The sequence below is a fragment of the Bos mutus genome, chromosome 24, assembly GCF_027580195.1.
Source record: "Bos mutus isolate GX-2022 chromosome 24, NWIPB_WYAK_1.1, whole genome shotgun sequence".
Taxonomy (NCBI): Eukaryota; Metazoa; Chordata; class Mammalia; order Artiodactyla; family Bovidae; genus Bos; species Bos mutus.
This window is the reverse complement of record NC_091640.1, coordinates 30,472,330-30,491,162: the sequence shown is the minus strand read 5'-3', so window position 1 is coordinate 30,491,162 and position 18,833 is coordinate 30,472,330. Positions and strand designations below refer to the sequence as shown.

The 18,833-nt window shown below is 43.2% G+C and overlaps 1 protein-coding gene across 5 annotated transcripts in view; it reads right to left on the bottom strand.

Annotated features, from left to right (window-relative positions):
- KCTD1 (potassium channel tetramerization domain containing 1) overlaps positions 1–18,833 on the bottom strand; it is a 214,951-nt gene that overhangs the window by 34,085 nt on the left and 162,033 nt on the right. For all 5 annotated transcript variants that reach the window (XM_070361494.1, XM_070361496.1, XM_070361495.1 and 2 more), the window contains exon 2: positions 17,976–18,154. In XM_070361494.1, coding sequence (XP_070217595.1) covers positions 17,976–18,154 — 179 coding nt within the window. The remainder of the gene's footprint in view (positions 1–17,975; positions 18,155–18,833) is intronic.

Here is an 18,833-nt window from a genome sequence, read left to right as displayed (position 1 = left end):
TCCCCACTAGCTGTTCTATATTTGGAGGTATTTGTGACATACTCCTGTTTTCTCTTGATTTAAGAATCTAGAAAATGGTTTTCAGTTTACAATATAATTACTGTTCAGAGAAAAAAAATGTTATAATAGCTAACATTATTTGAGTTTCTGTTAAGTGTGAAAATGTCAGTTGCTCATGTCCGACTCTTTGCAACCCTATGGACCGGACCGTAGCCCACCAGGCTCCTCTGTCCGTGGAATTCTCCAGGCAAGAATACTGGAGTGGGTTGCCATTCCCTTCTCCAGTGGATCGTCCTGACCCAGAGATCAAATCTGGACCTCCTGCATTGCAGGCAGATTCTTTACCATCTGAGCCACCAGGGAAGCCCAAGTTTATGTTAGGAATGCTGCTAAAAACTCTGTGGATTAGCTGATTTAATCCTCACCACAACTCGAGAGTATGTACAGGTGATATTGTGATGTGAGTAATGGAGATGCTGAGGCGTGGAGCCACCGGATTGCTAGCTGAGGGTGGCTGAACCCTGCAGCCTCCTATCCTGGAAGAGTGAGGGCCAGCCCACCCTCGTCACTGTCCCCAAATCTCAGTGCTCATCTGTCCCAGAACTCCAGCTCCAGCACCTCCTGCCAACCCGTCTGCATCTTGCTCCACTCCAGTTTTCTTGTCACATAAGCAAACCCCTGCACGTGTTCCTGCTGAACTTAACCTACTTTTTTAACATTTATTTTTAAATAATAATAATAATTTTTGGCTGTGCCATACAGCATGCAGGATCTTAGTTCCCCGACCAGGGATCCCACCCATACACTGTGCAATGGAAGCGTGGAGTCTTACCCGCCAGACCATCATGGAAATTCTTAACCTTTTTTCGACTGATCTTATTCCCAGGATTCTGAGTATCAGCAGCCCCAACCACTGAAGGAGTGCCTTCCTCTGTGACTGACTCCTCCATCTGTGTCATCAATCTCCCTCATATGGGGAAGGGACTCAGCCCAGCCCCCTGTGATTGTGGTCCCCCAGTGAACCCCCATTCTCTCCAGCATACTTGGAGACCAGCAGCAACAACAGGATGTGGACTGGAGCCTCTTCCCATTTCTGCTGCTGTCTTACTACCCCAGCCTGTTGGAATTGGCTCAGTATATCACAGCAGTCCTTTCAAATAAAAGCATCCTATTAATTATATGACACTATGAGAGGGCTATGGTGAAGCCAGCTGTTTTTTTTTTAATTCAATTTAACAGTGTTTTCCTACTTGTAATGGGACCAGCAAAACAGCAGTTTACAACAAAGCACTTACATATTTTGCATAGTACCCAAAGGTGAAAAACCAGAGGCTCCACCCAGTGCTTGGTAAAACAAAAAAGAAAGAGGAAAAATACAATTTACCTTCGGACTATGTAAATGCTTTGTGAAAACTTAAAAGCAGATGTATGGAAGAAAGTAAGTGAATCTATACTGACTCCTTTGTATCCCTTTCCTGCTCCTACACACACACACACACACACACACACACACAGCCATTACTGACACTGTTCAAAGGTCTTATAACAGAGCATCATTCAAAAACTCAGGAGGATTGAAAGGTGGTTAGATGAATGAAAATGAATTATTCTATCACTGTATGACTTCAGAGTGACTAGGAGGCTTAAAAACACTTTCACAAACTAGGCTTTGAGATGACACAGCCAAAAGGGAGGAGATTTAGCCCCAGGACTGTGAGTTATACCACCTCAGAAGCTAAGAAGGAAAGAAAGCTGCTAACCGGACAAAAGTCATATTTACACAGCTTCAAAAGCATCTACACGTTTTAAAAAATATATAAAATATCCATACCACCCTTTTGTTGAAAACACCGTTCAATTATCTCTTCAAATCATGAAGGATGATGTGCCTGGTTAGCTTTGTACTTTGAGAGGCTTAAGGTTTTGAATTTATGTTGCAAGATTATTTACACAGTCACTAAATCAAAAGTGACATGTGAAAAATATGAAGTTTTTATCAGCTCATGATTCAAAGACAACATTCTCGGGTGTGGGGGGTTGAGAAATCAGGAGGGTGCTTACTGACAGCACCTGCCTTTGGCTGCACCAGGATCAACAATGCGTTGTCATAGGTGTGCGCGTCTTGTGCAACTGTCGACGCCCTTCTGGGACTCAGGCTTGGTTTATCACAGTTTAAGAATTTACCCAAAGGCACCAAGCCGGTCCATAGACTCGCTGGGCGGTAGATGTATCTACCGATGTTTCTCCTCATCCCTTCCAACAAAAACCAGAACCAAGCACTGACCTACAACACATTTAAAGAAAAAAAAAGTCTCCCTGCTAATGACAAGATTTTCTCATGTTTCCTCTTCCTTACTGTGATCATATAAATGGGACAAACTGCAGAAGTCACCTGATACCACTGTTTCCCATATCTGTTGCTCCCATAACTTTTACTTTCGAGTCTTGAGGGAAAGTGCACTAAAACCAAAGCTGCTTTTTACAAATAATGACTTTCTCAAAGTTTAAAAATCTACATGAAGTATTACAAACGTGTTCTTTAAGAGCCTGGCAGGATATATACTTGGAAATACAAACTGTATCATGACTGTTGGGTTTTTGTAATCATCATAGATTGTTTGCCAGAGTGGAGACCAGAACTTCAATTGCACTGCTCACGGCTCCTTAAGTTCACTAGGCTGTTATAACCTTGTTCTAGTTCATTTTAACATGGATTAGACAGTAAAGAATCTGCCTATAATGCAGGAGACCTGGGTTCCATCCCTGAGTTGGGAAGATCCCTTGGAGAAGGAAATGGCTATCCATTCCAATATTCTTGCCTGGGAAAGTCCATGGATAGAGGAGCCTGGCGGCTACAGTCCATGGAGTCTCAAAGAGTCAGATATGACTGAGCGACTAACACTTTCACTTAATGTGTCCAGCAATCTTTTCCGAATTCCATCCTTCACACCACCTTATTCCTTTTGCAATGTATCATCAAAATGATTATGTTGTGATGAAGTACCTTCCTCAGGGTCCCTAAGATTATGGGTTAGCAAGATACACTTAAACGTATATGCTTCCTTTTTTTTTCCCCAGGAGGTTAAAAAAAGAGAAAATGACAAAAGGAAGAAACCTGAAGGTGAAGAGAATCTGTAGGAGTTTTATGGAAAAAAAAAACCCTTGATAAAGGAGCTTTATATGTTGTCAGAACTGGTTAAGATTGGAACACATTTTATTTTATTTTTTTTGTTGTTGTTTTATTTTTTTTTTGTGGCCGCCCCACCCCTCCCTCCACCCAGCTCTGTCCCCGGAACACATTTTAATAAATAAGGTGGTACAAAGTTAGAATTTGGTTTTCTCTCTGTCAAGAGGATAGTTTTCTTGGACTATTGATCTGATTTTTTCCCTTTTTTATTGAAGTATAGTTGATTTACAATGTTGTATTAGTGATCTGCTTTTTATAACAGATTATAAAATTTCTTTACCTTTTAAATAGTCTGTATTTGCCTTTGAAATCTTTTATTGTCACTAGGCTAAATGAATAAGTATTATTTCACAGTGAATAAAAGGGAAAAAAAAATCCTTTTTTTCTTTGACACTGACTGTTTTGTACTGCTTCAAGACTAGAAGTTTCATTTCTGAGGTAAGGTCTGAAGCCCTCAGGGCCTCCTAAGCTGTGTTTTTTTTTAAGTCAGTTTTCGGAGGGGTGGCCGGGGCCTAGCCAAGCCCTCACAAGGCGGGGTGGGAGCTCTGAAGCACGTTTGGTTCAAATCACTGAAACAGGTTTGGGCGAGTTGAGATTCACCTCTAGTTACGAAGCTCTCTGAGCCGGGCGAGGTAGGCCACTGTTTGAAAGTGGCGGTTAGCTGATGTGCACAGTTGTCATTTATCTTCTGAATATGGGGAACACAATACGAGAAGTTGCACAGGAGGAAAAATAATCATCACCACTGAAAAAGACACACAGTGAGGTCATTACTAAGCAAACATGGCGTCTACGAGGCAGCAGGAGAACGTTATCCAAGTGATGGTGTCCTTTCTACTGACTGTGTCTTGACCAGATTCAGACAGTCCAGCAAAACCCTGTTACATCTGTGGGACCAAATTTTTTATTTTTTTATTTTTTGGCAAACAGAATTGCCACCCAGTTAGAACCCTTAGGTGTCTGCCTTGGGAATAAGACCACAGGAAAAGCATATGCCCGTAAGAGCACAGCTCACTTCCCACCCCCCGCCACCTCTCACATCCTTCATCCTCCCAAAAGGACCACCCTGGGCACAATCGGAAGCCACGCGTAAAGCCTTATGTACCTACTTCAGCTTGCTGCTTTGGAGACAGATTGTCACAACTTTCTGTCTCCAGGCACCTCGAGAGTTACCATTTGGAAGCAGAGTATTGATAATTCATCGATTTGAGACAATGAATCCTGCATTTCTAATGCAAAGAAGTGGCATTTTAATATCGGTTATTTATATATCAATAATAGAAAGAACTACCAGACATGAAACGGACACATCTAGCACCACAGCTCAGGCTTCGGCCGAGGACATGTGGGTGTACAGCGGACCCATCAGGGATCCTTCACTGTGACTTTCAAAATTGTTTTTGTTCTTAAGTCCTCAGAGTTTACATGCAAATTGTAACACCATGTGCTTTTGTTTTGAATAAATGCTTCTCTTTGGAAGGGAGGAAAAGTTTAGTTTCTGCATTGGCTTCATAAAAAAAGAGCCTTCAACTTCAGAATGACTTATACATTGTTTATTCCAGCCAAGAATACATATAGCATACACACCTTGCTGTGTTCTGATACAGGGAGATACAGAGAGTTTTCAACTCTCTGTAGACCACAGCAATTTGGGAAGATGGTATCAAGACCAATATGGTAGACCCAAGCCACGGTGGGGTGTAATATTCTACTCACAAAGCTCCCTACAGAGCCAAAATGTAGTCTGTCTTTTGGAAATTCACCTGAAATTAATGTTCGTTCTCCTTTGCCATGAAAAAGCTCTCGAAGCACTCAAGCAGAATCAGAATTATGTAACCAACAGAAACTAAAGGGTTTGGGGAACCAAAGTCGTGGGAGATTTGTGAGCTGGGTTGTGTAAAATTAACGTTGGTAATTTTAAGCCCTTTTAATGGAATTGTTCTCAAGAACACAGTAAAGCAGAGCATATTTTTCACAGGTTAACCTTGGATGAGATGAATGGACTCTTCTGTGAAATACCTACAAATTAACTTTTTTCAAGTAAGTAAATAGAATATATAGTTTATTGTAAAAGTACTTTCTTCAGGAAATATGAAAATATGATTATAAACACACAGCAAAAACGACATTGGTGTTGCTCAATGACATTATTCATTGTGACAGATCAAAATGAGCACAGTCTGTATTATAGTCCCAAGTGCTGAGAATCAAGAAAGACTCAACAAGAAAAGCATCGCACTAACCACGTGTCCCTGGCCACGCCACCACCATTTCCACCAGGCTGCAGGTGGATACGTTCGTGTTTTACAGTCCTCTGCAGATCTGGGGCCCAAACTCTGAGATGTAGGTGGATCACCTGGATGTCAATGGAAACTGCTCATTTCCCTCACATCCTGGGATACACATGGGCAGAGTGGAGGAACCTGCATCATTTTTACCCCAAGCATCTGGAGATGATCCTGATCTGAGAGGTTCAGGGAGGAAGTTATCAGTGGGAGGAAAACATTCTGAAGGCAGGTGTTACCCTTCTGTTCATCTGGTTCATGGGTGTCTGGGTTACGACCAGACTCATGGATTCCCTTCTCCTTACTTTTTCGATTCAGGGTAATTAGACTAGAAAATCCCTTTCTAGGCTCTGCTTTGGAGAGACTGGGGTGTTAATCTTTGCTTCCCAGATTGGACTAGGCCTGCCGTTAAGATCTGACATCACCATAGCATCTGATGATTCAAAAGGTGGTTGAGCTGAAGCAGCCCTGGTCAAGCAGCCCTGGTTAAGCTGCTCCAGGTCAAAGCAAAACTCATGCCGCTCAACAAAACAAAACTCATTCAACAAATACTTACCCAGCATTGCCAGGCACAGTACAAGTTGCTGAAGACTACTGGTAGACCTATTATTTGGCTTAAAACCTGAAGCATAAGCTTAGGGGGCATGTTTTAGAAACACATTTAAAAAATCTTGAAGCTAAGAGTAAAGATGCCAAACTTTTCTATTTTGGAATATGGTGTGGTTGATGATACCTTTAAAGTCACTTAACTAAAAATTCTACACTGGATATTATTCCTGAAAATATCAAGTTGTTCATGATTGCATGAGAAAAAAAATTTTTTACCATGCCTATAGCTTTTATAGATTTTGGTTAATTAGATCAAAGAAGATCAAATGTTAAGGAAAATTAGCTGCTATAGAAACTGTTCTTATGGTTACCAGTGAGAAATGATCAGAGCGATAGATTGAAAGTTTGGAATTGACATAGATGTATTTTTAAAATAGGTAACCGACAAGGACCTACTGTATATGGCACAGGGAAATCTGTTCAATATTCTGTAATAACCTAAATGGGAAAAGAATTTGGAAAAGAATGTACATTTATATATGTAACTAAATCACTTTGCTGTACACCTGGAACTAATAGAGCATTGTTAATCAACTATACTCCAATATAAAATAAAATTGTTTTAAAAAGTAAGAAAAAGAAAAAAAAAAATCTTGAAAATGATGTTTCTGATGGGTGCATGCACGTGTGTTTTGCACAGGGGTGTGAATGTGAGATAGTCTATAGCATCTTGCACTCGCTTCACTGCTTTAACAGACAAGGAGGAGCCCAACAGAGAGGTGGTGAGTATGCATCAGTGGGCATAGAGACCCCTAACCTGATGAGCAGCCTTACCTGTCCTGGCATCCCCTAGACCATTCCTCCCCCTGGGCACAGCATGCCGGGGCCAAAGCTGGTTCCTGAAAGTTTTCCTAATGGATTTCTCTTCACAGGTGCAACCCAGCAGCCATCAGCAGGTGGCACGGTCACTGGTCCAAGGCCAACTTTGCCCCTTGCTATGGGAAGGGTGTGTATGCTGGACATGGGAAATGGAAAATAAAAGCCTCCTGAAACCCAGTGGCAAGGAAGAACAAGACTCATTTATCCCACTACCCCATCTAAGGTGGTGCTTTTCAGGTTTCTTCAAGTCATGACACATAGAAATGGATGGCATGGTATGTGGACAACCCTGGGCCACAAGCTTACAGCAGGAGACCTGCATGGGAGCTGCAGCACCCAGGGGTCCCACATGCCCCAGCTAATGCTGGGTGAAGGCCACTTGAAAATAAAGGAGCTTGAGATATTGTAGATGATCTGCTCCCTTGGCCAAAGCCCACCTTTAGAACACAGTTCCAGAAGGTAGAAAGATGGACTGCGTGGCTGAAGGTGGGAAGCATTAGCAAATCCCACGCCCAGGCCTTGCTCAAGGCCAATGCAATCAAAATCTTTGTGGGCAGGACCAGGTTTTCTTTTTCAGGTCTCAGCTGATTCTAACATGCCACTAAGGTTGAGAAGCATGGCTCTGTTGTGTTGTTATTGTTATTCAGTCGCTAAGTCATGTCCAAATCTTTGTGACCCCATGGACTACAGCACGCCAGGCTTTTTCAGCCTGGGTCTTGGGTCTTTTCCAGCAAGTCAGCTCTTTGCAACAGGTGGCCAAAGTATTGGAGCTCCAGCATCAGTCCTTCCAATGAACATTCAGGGTAGATTTCCTTTAGAATTGTCTGGTTTGAACTCCTTGCAGTCCAAAGGGACTCTCAAGAGTCTTCTCCAGCACCACAATTCAAAATCATCAATTCTTCAGCGCATGACTTTAAAAGAATAAAAGACAACCGGGAAACTAATCCTACCACCATAAAACCCGAGACTGCAAGCCATGTGACAGAGCTGTTCTTCTGGGTTCCCCTACCCTCCCTGCTCTCCGCCCGGGCGCCCTTTCATTGCTTTGTCAGCAAAAGTAAATAAATTAATAAATAAAAGAATAAAAAACCAAGTTCCTGGAGCCAGAGGGAGCTGGAATCCTGGTCTTTCCCCATTTGCTGAATAAGGGTGAACGCATTGCTGAGCCTTGTGGAGCTGTGTGTTCTTATCTGTTAAATGAGGTCAATAACAGGCCCTCCTATAATGTTATGGCGGCACATGGAATGGTGGAGGCGATGAACCCAGGCCAGCTTTAAATGTAATTTTCTATTTTGAAAAGCTTCACTTGATTATTCAACCTTCACTGTTTTGAAGCTCTGGCTGCTGGGTACAGTATTTTACCCAATAATTAATTCACATATTAAGCAAACTCTTGAATGTCCACTGTGGCTCGCCTGATACTAGGTACCAAGGATTCAAGGGTGAGACCTAAGTTAGAAGGAGCTTTCCGAGGAGGTTTCTATCTAAGTCGAGGCTGAGTGCTTGGCAAGTGAGAAGTTATTAAAAATTGAGATGGAGCTTTCCGAGGAGGTTTCTATCTAAGTCGAGGCTGAGTGCTCGGCAAGTGAGACGTTATTAAAAATTGAGATGGGGCTTACAGTCCTGTCCTGAGCTGTTTCACTCTAAACACCCGGTGTTACTCCCCGCCCATGGTCACTGCTCTGCCATCAAAGGCTCCGGCGCTTCTCCTGTGTCTAAGGATTGGGCTAAGGGATCCCAGCCTTGTTATTATTTGCCTGCAAGGGCCTTCTGCCCACGTTTATTTTGAACATCTGTTAACTCTCTACTTCGGTTAATACCAAATAAAACTTCAGTCACCACCAGATGCAAAAATATAGAAAATGTACCAGAAACAGCATTATGGTTAATATAACTAGCGAGGTAATCAGGACATGATGGACGGGGCTGGAGCTGTTCTGTACCCACGGCCCAGACAATAGACATGACCCTGAACATCCCCAGCTGAGATGAAGGGTGAACATGTGTATCTGCCACATGTTATATAATAGAAGTTGAATCACAGAACGCAGAACAGGCCACTGGGACTCCCCCGGTGGCCCAGTGGTAAAGAATCTGCCTGGTAATGCAGGGGACAGGGCTTCGATCCCTGGTCCAGGGAGATTCCACATGCCACAGGGCAGCTAAGCCCGAGTGCCACAACTACTGAAGCCCTGGAGCCCTAGAGCCGGTGCTTCGCAGCAAGAGAAGACACCACGATGAGATGCCCGTGCACCACAGCTAGAGCGCAGCCCCTGCTCACTGCAGCTAGAGAAGGCCTGTGTGCAACAGTGAAGACTTAGTGCAGCCAAAGAAATTAATAAGCAAAAAATAAAATTAATTACTTAAACTTAAAAAAAAAAAAAAGGACAGGCTGTTGATCATAGATCAAAGGTGATCTGTGATACCAAAGTCACAACGATCTGCTTCTGCATCGACCCTGAAATGTAACCTAGATTTTGTCTTGAAAAATGTAGATGAACAAATAAAGATGTATCCTGAAGAAAGAGACCACAGAATAAAATTATCTGCAGACTTAGCATAGGAAGCAAACTACATCCCAAGGCTACTTACCTGTTTTATTTCTCTTCCTACTTCGCTTATACCACCTCAAATGTTATTTGATTGTGTACTTGTTTATTGTCTGTCTTCCACCCCACTCCCATGTAAACAAGAGAGCAAGGACTTTTGTTGGCTAGTGTATGCCACAGTTGATAGAGAACACAGAATAAATCTGTGGAATGAATAAAAGAATATGACAGGGAAAACTACAGGCCAGTGCCTGTAATTTGGCTGCACTTTTCTTCGGATAATACTCTAAGGTAAGACTTGATGAGCTAGATTACTTTAAAACTCAGGCCTATGTTGCTCCCAGAGGCAGAGCAACTTGGCTGAATCTGCTAGTCTAAGATACTGAAGCTGATGAAAAGAAGATGAAAAGAAGAAACAGAGAAGAAGAAAAATTTCCCTTATTATCCTGGAAAGACTTTCCATTGTTCATTGGCCAGGTGCTTTTCCTCCTTTTGAGTCACTGCATAAACTAATTTCTTTTTCTTTTTTTAAGTATATTTATTTATTTTTTTACTGTATCAGGTCTTAGCTGCTGCACATGGTCTCAACAGTTGCCTCAGTATGAGGGTTTTTTCTCCAAGGCAGGCAGGATCCTAGTTCCCCGACCAGGGATCAGACCCAAGTCTGCTGCATTGCAAGGAGGATTCTCAACCTCTGGACCACTGGGGAAGTCCCTTCTTTTAGTTTTTTGTAAAGATCAACCAATCTTGCCAATCAGAACTGCTCATCAGTAGACTGTCTTCATTGTGTGAAGGTCCACAGGCATTTCCCCAGCAGCTGTCTCTTTCCATTTGAAGTGAAGTGAGAGTCACTCAGCCGTGTCTGACTCTTTGCAACCTCATGGACTATATATAGTCCGTGGAATTCTCCAGGCCAGAATACTGGAGTGGGTAGCCTTTCCCTTCTTCAGGGGATCTTCCCCACCCAGGGATCGAATCTCGGTCTCCCATACTGCAGGCAGATTCTTTACCACCTGAGTTATATTCAGTGCCATGCAGCAATTCCAAATGAATGTTTAGGGAACAGTTTGCAAAACAGGGTACATTAATTTGGGGGCATTTTTGTTGAGATCCTAAAGTGTGAGCCTGTGAGATGACACCTGGGGACCCACTGTGTGTGTCTAGGGACCACAGTGTGAACTGGAACTGTTGACGTCACAGTCAGAGCGCAGAACCCCTAGCCCTGACACAGGATTACAGAAAACTCCCGAGCCCGGCACGCAGAAGTTACCTGGAATTCCACACCATGAGAATGCAATTGTCCTGAAACTGCGGACCAACCTCTTAATGTTGCACACGCCCAGCTTTCCCTTCAGTGCTGCCGTTGTTGTTTTAGTCTCTCAGTCGTGTCGGACTCTTTGCCACCCCATGGACAGTAGCCCACCAGGCTCCTCTGTCCATGGGATTCTCCAGGCAAGAATACTGGAGTGGGTCGCCACTTCCTTCTCCAGGGGATCTTCCCAACCAAGGGGTTGAATCCAAGTTACCGGGAAGCCCTCCCTTCAGTGCAGCTCCAGGTAAAGTGCCGTGGAATGGCCAGCACGTTGGGGGTGAAGCCTGCCAGAGCCGGCTCTCTGCTGGCAAGGCACACATGCCTAGCACTGCCATCCTAAAGCACCAGATACACACACCCCTTGGGTGGCCATGGGTGTTGACTGCAAGGCTGAAAGCTGAGTCTCTTGGGTTTTGCAATTAGCTACATATGCCAGTGTGCTTAGTAACTCTGCTGCTATTCAGAAGAGACCAATTCAGCATAATCTTATGTGGGAGTTAACTCATTTACTTGGTTTAAAAGATATAAAAGCTCTGTGAAGCACACAGATAGGATGGTTCAGGGGACTGTAACATGAGATCTTGTCTTTCACTTACAGGTTAGCAGCTCTTTTAGCTAGGCATTGCCTCACTGCCACCCGATAGGTTTGCTTAATCAGTTGTATCAACCCACTTCCTGGTTTTAAGAAGTCCACATCAGAATAGCATCAATATAACAACTGCTGTTAATATTATTTTTGATCAAGGTGACCATTAAGGCTGAAATAGACCTAACTCTGAACTCAGATTTACGTTTTCTTTTAAAGCAGGGATCTCCAGCCTCCAGGATCTAATGCCTGATGATCTGAGATGGAGCTGATGTAACATAGAAATAAAGTGCACAATAAATGTAATGTGTTTGAATCATCTTGAAACCATCGTCCCCCATCCCTGGCGCAGTTCATGGAAAAATTGTCTTCCACAGAATTGGTCCTTGGTGATAAAAAGATTGAGGACTACTGTTTTAAAGCATGGGCTTCCCGGGTGGCTCAGATGGTAAAGAATCTGCCTGCAATGCAGGAGACCTGGGTTTGATCCCTGGGCCAGGAAGATCCCCTGGGAAAGGAAATGGCAACCCACTCCAATATTCTTGCCTAGGACATTTATTTAGTGGCTAGGTAGATATTTCAGTGTCAACATTCAGTTCAGTTCAGTTCAGTCGCTCAGTCGTGTCTGACTCTTTGCGACCCCATGAATCACAGCACGCCAGGCCTCCCTGTCCATCACCAACTCCCGGAGTTCACTCAAACTCATGTGCATTGAGTCGGATGCCATCCAGCCACCTCATGCTCTGTCGTCCCATTCTCCTCCTGCCCCCAATCCCTCCCAGCATCAGAGTCTTTTCCAATGAGTCAACCCTTCACATGAGGTGGACAAAATATTGGAGTTCAGCTTCAGCATCAGGCCTTCCAATGAACACCCAGGGCTGATTTCCTTTAGGATGGACTGGTTGGATCTCCTTGTAGTCCAAGGGACTCTCAAGAGTCTTCTCCAACACCACAGTTGAAAAGCATCAATTCTTCACAGTCCAACTCTCACATCCATACATGATCACTGGAAAAACCATAGCCTTGACTAGATGGACCTTTGTTGACAACGTAATGTCTCTGCTTTTGAATATGCTATCTAGATTGGTCATAACTTTCCTTCCAAGGAGTAAGCATCTTTTAATTTCATGGCCGCAGTAACCATCTGCAGTGATTTTGGAGCCCAGAAAAAAAAGTCTGACACTGTTTCCACTGTTTCCCCATCTATTTCCCATGAAGTGATGGGACCCAATGCCATGATCTTAGTTTTCTGAATGTTGAGCTTTAAGCCAACTTTTTCACTCTTCTCTTTCACTTTCATCAAGAGGCTTTTTAGTTCCTCTTCACTTTCTGCCATAAGGGTGGTGTCATCTGCATATCTGAGGTTATTGATATTTCTCCCAGCAATCTTGATTCCAGCTTGTGCTTCATCCAACCCAGCGTTTCTCATGATGTACTCTGCACATAAGTTAAATAAGCAGGGTGACAATATACAGCCTTGACATACTCCTTTTCGTATTTGGAACCAGTCTGTTGTTCCATGTCCACTTCTAACTATTGCTTCCTGATCTGCATATAGGTTTCTCAAGAGGCAGGTCAGGTGGTCTGGTATTCCCATCTCTTTCAGAATTTTCCAGTTTATTGTGATCTACACAGTCAAAGGCTTTGGCATAGTCAATAAAGCAGAAATAGATGTTTTTCTGGAACTCTCTTGCTTTTTCCATGATCCAGCGGATGTTGGCAATTTCATCTCTGGTTCCTCTGCCTTTTCTAAAACCAGCTTGAACATCTGGAAGTTCACAGTTCATGTATTGCTGAAGCCTGGCTTGGAGAATTTTGAGCATTACTTTACTAGTGTGTGAGATGAGTGCATTAGGAGGTTTTAAAAAGGCTATGTAATTTGTTACCAATATTACTTACTTAGGACAAATTAGATACCTAGATTTTTGTTCCCAATGATGTTAGTGGGGACCTTGGATTTTTGCGTTAGATATAATCAGGTCTGTTCTTAAACTGTGCAGGGCACAAGGCAAGATTATAAGTGAGGTTCACCTCCCATTTGTCTAGATATTTACAACTTAGAAATCAAGCTAACAAACTCCTTGTATATCTATTTAAAATATTTTAATGCTGACAATATTTTTTCTTGACAGTTTTTAGTTTTTGGTTTCACTTATTTGATGTAAAATTATTACAGATCCAAACTGGGTGGTTTTCCTGGTGATTCCAATTCCAAAAGCAGCCAGAATTGGAGACTTGTAGGCTCCCATGAGCAGAGAAGGCAATGGCACCCCACTCCAGTACTCTTGCCTGGAAAATCCCATGGACGGAGGAGCCTGGTAGGCTGCAGTCCATGGGGTCGCTAAGAGTCGGACACGACTGAGCGACTTCACTTTCACTTTTCACTTTCATGCATTGGAGAAGGAAATGGCAACCCACTCCAGTGTTCTTGCCTGGAGAATCCCAGGGACGGGGAAGCCTGGTGGGCTGCCGTCTATGTGGTTGCACAGAGTCGGACATGACTGAAACAACTTAGCAGCAGGCTCCTATGAGGGCTTCCCAGGTGGCTCAGACAATAAAGACTCCACCTGCAGTGCAGGAATCGCAGGAGATTCAGATTCGATCCCTGGGGTTGGAAGATCCCTGGAGGAAGGCTTAGGCAACCCACGCCAGTATTCTTGCCTGGAGAATCCCACGGACAGAGGAGCCTGGTGGGCTACAGTCTATAGGGTCACAAAGAGTCAGATACAACTGAAACGACACGTGCAAAGTTCCCCTGAAACGGAACAGTGATCATCACTGAGGTGGTATGGATCAGCCTCTGTCTCATAAACACCTCCAAAGACCTGTTTTGCATCTTACATGAAACACTGGTAAAGACACACCACATCATAGATATATGCAGTACTACAGTTAATTTGAACCCTTATGTCCAGTCCTGTTAGCTAAAACCCACCTGATAATAAAAGTGAATAACAATGTGAGTAATTAACCTTGTTGTAAAATGTAGAAGTCAACTCGCTTACTGAATCCTTACTTAGGGTTTGTAAACCAAAAAAAAAAAAAAAAAAATAGGGCACATCAGTGCATACCTCAGGGAACCTTGCTAATTAAAGAAATGAAGATGGAGATGTATTTTCAATGGTGGAATGGCCATTATGATATAGCACAAAATATCAAAATATTCATTGAGTAAAAGACCTATATTCACTTGGAGGGACCATATAGAGCCGTATGGTGAAAATCAGGATCGCTCAGGAAAATTGCAGAGGTTCTTGTTTCATTGTCTGGGGTCTCGCATGGTCTTTTAATGCTTCCCAGGTGCTTCTAATGTTTACCTGTGTCCAATTTACCACTTTCTGGGGACAATGTTCTAAAGCAGGGGTCCCAAACCTCTGGAATCTAATGCCTGATGATCTGAAGTGGAGCAGATGTAACAATAATAGAAATAAAGTGCAGAATACATGTAATGTGCTTGAATCACCCCAAAACCTCCCCATCCCGGTCTGTGTTAAAATGATTTTCCATGATACCCGTCCTTGGTGCCAAAAAGGTTGGGGACCACTGTTTTAACGGTAATCTTTAGTCTAGAAGACAGTAAATAGAAATAGAATAAAAAATCACCTACGATATTTCAAAATGAAGTAAAGACTCTTGCAGGACCTTTGATTTACAGAAAGACATCATATCTTTTAAGATCACTTGTTACAAACAGCATTGTACTTTTATACTACAGGTCTCCTCTTGAAATCCTTGAAAAGAAAACCAAGGAAAAACCCCTTCCCCTCTGGGCTACACCAAGGAAAAGATGGATAAAAGAGGAACCAGGGGGCTGGGAAAGGTCCCACAGGCTGAGAAGGGTTCAAGACACCCTAGAATCTAGAGAACTTGGCTTGGAATTATTATTTGTCATTCCATGGCCACGGCCAACCTAATATCCTAAAATGTATCCCCCAAACATTGATGATATGGTGAGATTTTCCTAGAATTTGGAAGGAGTATCTGACAGCTATGGAAAAAAACATGAAGAACTATTTCTTCCCTATATCTCTGGCTACTAAAAGTTGTGGTTTTGTGTTCAGAAGTTCAGTCATGTATGACTCTTTGTAACCCCATGGACTGTAACCCTCCAGGCTCCTCTGTCCATGGGATTTCCCACGCAGGAATACTGGAGTGGGTTGCCATTTCCTCCTCTAGGGGATCTTCCCAACCCAGGGATCGAACCCGAGTCTTTTACATCTCTAGCATTGGCAGGCAGATTCTTTACCACTAGCATCTCCTGGGATTGATCCCATTAAACTGACTGCTGCTTTGAAATGACCATTTAATTGCTTTCCAAGTCCCTCTGCCCCAAATCCAAGGGGAAGCAAAGCAACACACGGTGACCAATTCAACATCCACACCATTGTCTTCTGACCAGTGTCATCTGCTTTAGGTGTAAGCAACAGAAACAGAAGCTACTTGTAAGGCTTGTTTCCAAAAGTCTGGACATATGGTTAAAAACATCTCCTTGGAATGGCTCAGCAGTTCTAAAACATTAAAGATAAAGGACCAGAAGATACAAGCAAGGAGGCCTTTGAGCCTGTAAGAATCCAGGCAAGAATCCAGAAATGAGGCTGTTACTGTGGTCTAGGAAATGAAGGAATGGGATATATTTGGAATTTGGAAGGCAGTTTGAGAAGAAACAATTGCTGGGTTTGGCAGAGGATTAAGTATAAAGGCAATACTATGTGTTGGGCACAGGGCCATGGCGTGCTTTCTGTAATCACGTATAATCCTCCCAATAACCGTGGAAGAATACATATTTGCGTCTATTTCACAAGATAGAACATAGGCGCTTAGAAATTGAACCTACCTAGGTCCAAATAACTATTAAATGGGAGTGTCAAGATTCAAACCTGGGAATAATGAACCACAAATTATTTCTGATGTTGCTCTCTGGATACCACAGCTCACTGTATGTGACAAGGAAGCACAGAGAAAGATTGAGAAAAAAAGATGAACACTGTATCTTCTCTTATTAAGTTGGAGAAAGAGATATTCAATTTATGATATATGTTAAGTATCAGGAGGTTGGGAGAGGGAGAGGTTTAATTATGTATATGCTTTTTAAATCTCTGTATATATAGTTCAGTGCTGTCCGACAGTAATAAAGAGCGAGACACACATGTAATTTTGTACTTTCTGGTAGCCACATTAAGAGTAAAAAGGAACAGGTGAAATCAATTTGATATATTTTATTTAACTCAATTATTATTTATGACTCAATATATTATCCTACCCACTCCAGTGTTCTTGCCTGGAGAATCCCAGGGACGGGGGAGCCTGGTGGGCTGCCGTCTATGGGGTTGCACAGAATCGGACACGACTGAAGTGACTTAGCATTAGCATATTATCCTACTGGGGCTTCTCTGACGGCTCAGTGGTAATCCACCTACAGCGCAGGAGACACAAGATACACAGGTTCGATCCCTGGGCCAGTAAGATCTCCTGGAGGAGGGCATGGCAACTCACTCCAGTATTCTTGCCTGGAGAATCCCATGGACAGAGGAGCCTGGTGGGCTGCAGTCCATAAGGTCACAAAGAGTCAGACACGACTGAAACGACTTGGCACACATGCATATTCCTTTATAAAATTATCAGATAGTGAAGTGAGATTAACAAAAACCAAAAGAGCAGTCTTCGTGCATTTATGACAGTGATTTCATCAGTGCTCTCTCCTTAGGCTGTAAGTTACCTGATACCTGTCACATTATAGGAGGTGCTCAAAAAATGCAATGAGTGCTCTTCTGAAGCCCAAGTGCTCTGTTTCCATTTCATTTGAGCAGAAACAAGTAGGGAAAACTCTTTATCCTGACATCAGCCCATGTGAGCTCATGCCTCTTTCTCTACTCAACAGCCTAACCGCCTAAGATAAACTCCCTAATAGGTTCTGCCACAGCCCCCAGATCCAGATGTGCTGAGGTGGGGGGGGGCAGTGGGGCCCGGGGGTGCAAAGTAAATTGTTTCCTTGGAACTCCTTTAGAAATGAGTGGACGGGGACTTAGGAGGGGAGCTCTCCTCAGAGTGGTATACACAGCCTGTCTGTAGAACAGCCTCCCCCCTTCACATCCTTTTTATATTTGCTTATCTGCCTTGAGCTCTTACAGTTCCACTGCCCTTCATTTTTTTTCAAGCGAGACTATCTTTCTGGACTTTTGCCAGCTGTTCTAAATATACTGCCCTACTGATAAGAGTCTCGATTTTTTTCCAGTTCACAAGTTGGAGGGCCAAGTGATCCCTTATAAAATTCTAAGACTTGATAAGAAAGTGTGTTTTAGCAGAAGAGGACAGAAGAAAGGTCAGGGGGAGAAATTACCATCCTTTGTTTACTATGCTAAGAAATGTGAAGATCTCAGAGGAGCGAAATATCGCAGAACTCCATCCTCGGTGACACTCTCATGCGTACTCGGCTAAGCTCTGGATCAAACCCTGACTCACAGATTTACGTTCGTGTCCCAGGGCAGCGTCTGGGGCAGGGGTTGGAGCGGGGGAGGCACGCAGGTGCGTGATGCCTTTACGTTCTACTCCTGGCCGCAGTGAGGCCACGCTGCAAAGCTGGTCAAAGGAAGAACAGTTAGCTCATCAAATACATGCACTTTCGGATTACCTTGACTCGGGGTATTTGGTGAGGGTGGCCAGGCTGCTGGTGTACATGTGGCCGCCCACGTCAATGTGGACGGGTGCGTTGGATTTTGTGAGCTGTGCTGGAGTAGGAATGCCTTGATTGTTCAGTGGAGATGCAGGAGATCTAGTGATCAGAGGTCTTGACATATTGGGCCGACTGTCCTACAGAGAGAAAAGCAAGTTTAGACATGTTTGCTTTATTCAGTGGAGAGAAAGGAAATGCATACCTCCTACAGAATAAGCCAGTGACTAGCGCTGATATTTGTTCACTAATAAATTCTGGAAAATCAACAAGCTCTCACTTTTACTATCACGCATGTGAAAAAACTCCGAGATATATGACAAAGAAAAGGAAAACTTCCAATGCTCAGAATCAAGGAGCTGAACTAATGTTCATTTCACATAGAACCATGCACTGTGACGGCTTATTTTACTAATGAATTCTTGCATTTAACAACTGGTTAATGGCTTGTGGAGAACTACTATTCATTACAAATGAAAAGATAATCAATACTTGAAACGGTCTCCATCCAGATAAAATACATATGCTTTATCCTTCTCTTGGAAAACTACCTTATTGCTATGGGCTGGGGATAAATACAGACTTTTAGCACTTGGGTTCTGCAGAATGGTTTCTTCCAAATCAGGAAAAAGGGGGCATGACTGGTCTAACCATCAGTTCACACACTCAAAGCAAGCTTGTAAACAGGTACCAGAAATTCATCAGTCAACAGATGAAACAAACAAAAAAATAACCCCCATCTACCCACTGGGTTCCTGCTTCTCTCACTAGAAGACTATGGAACTGGGCACACTTTGAAAAGCGTGTCCCCTCCAGTGG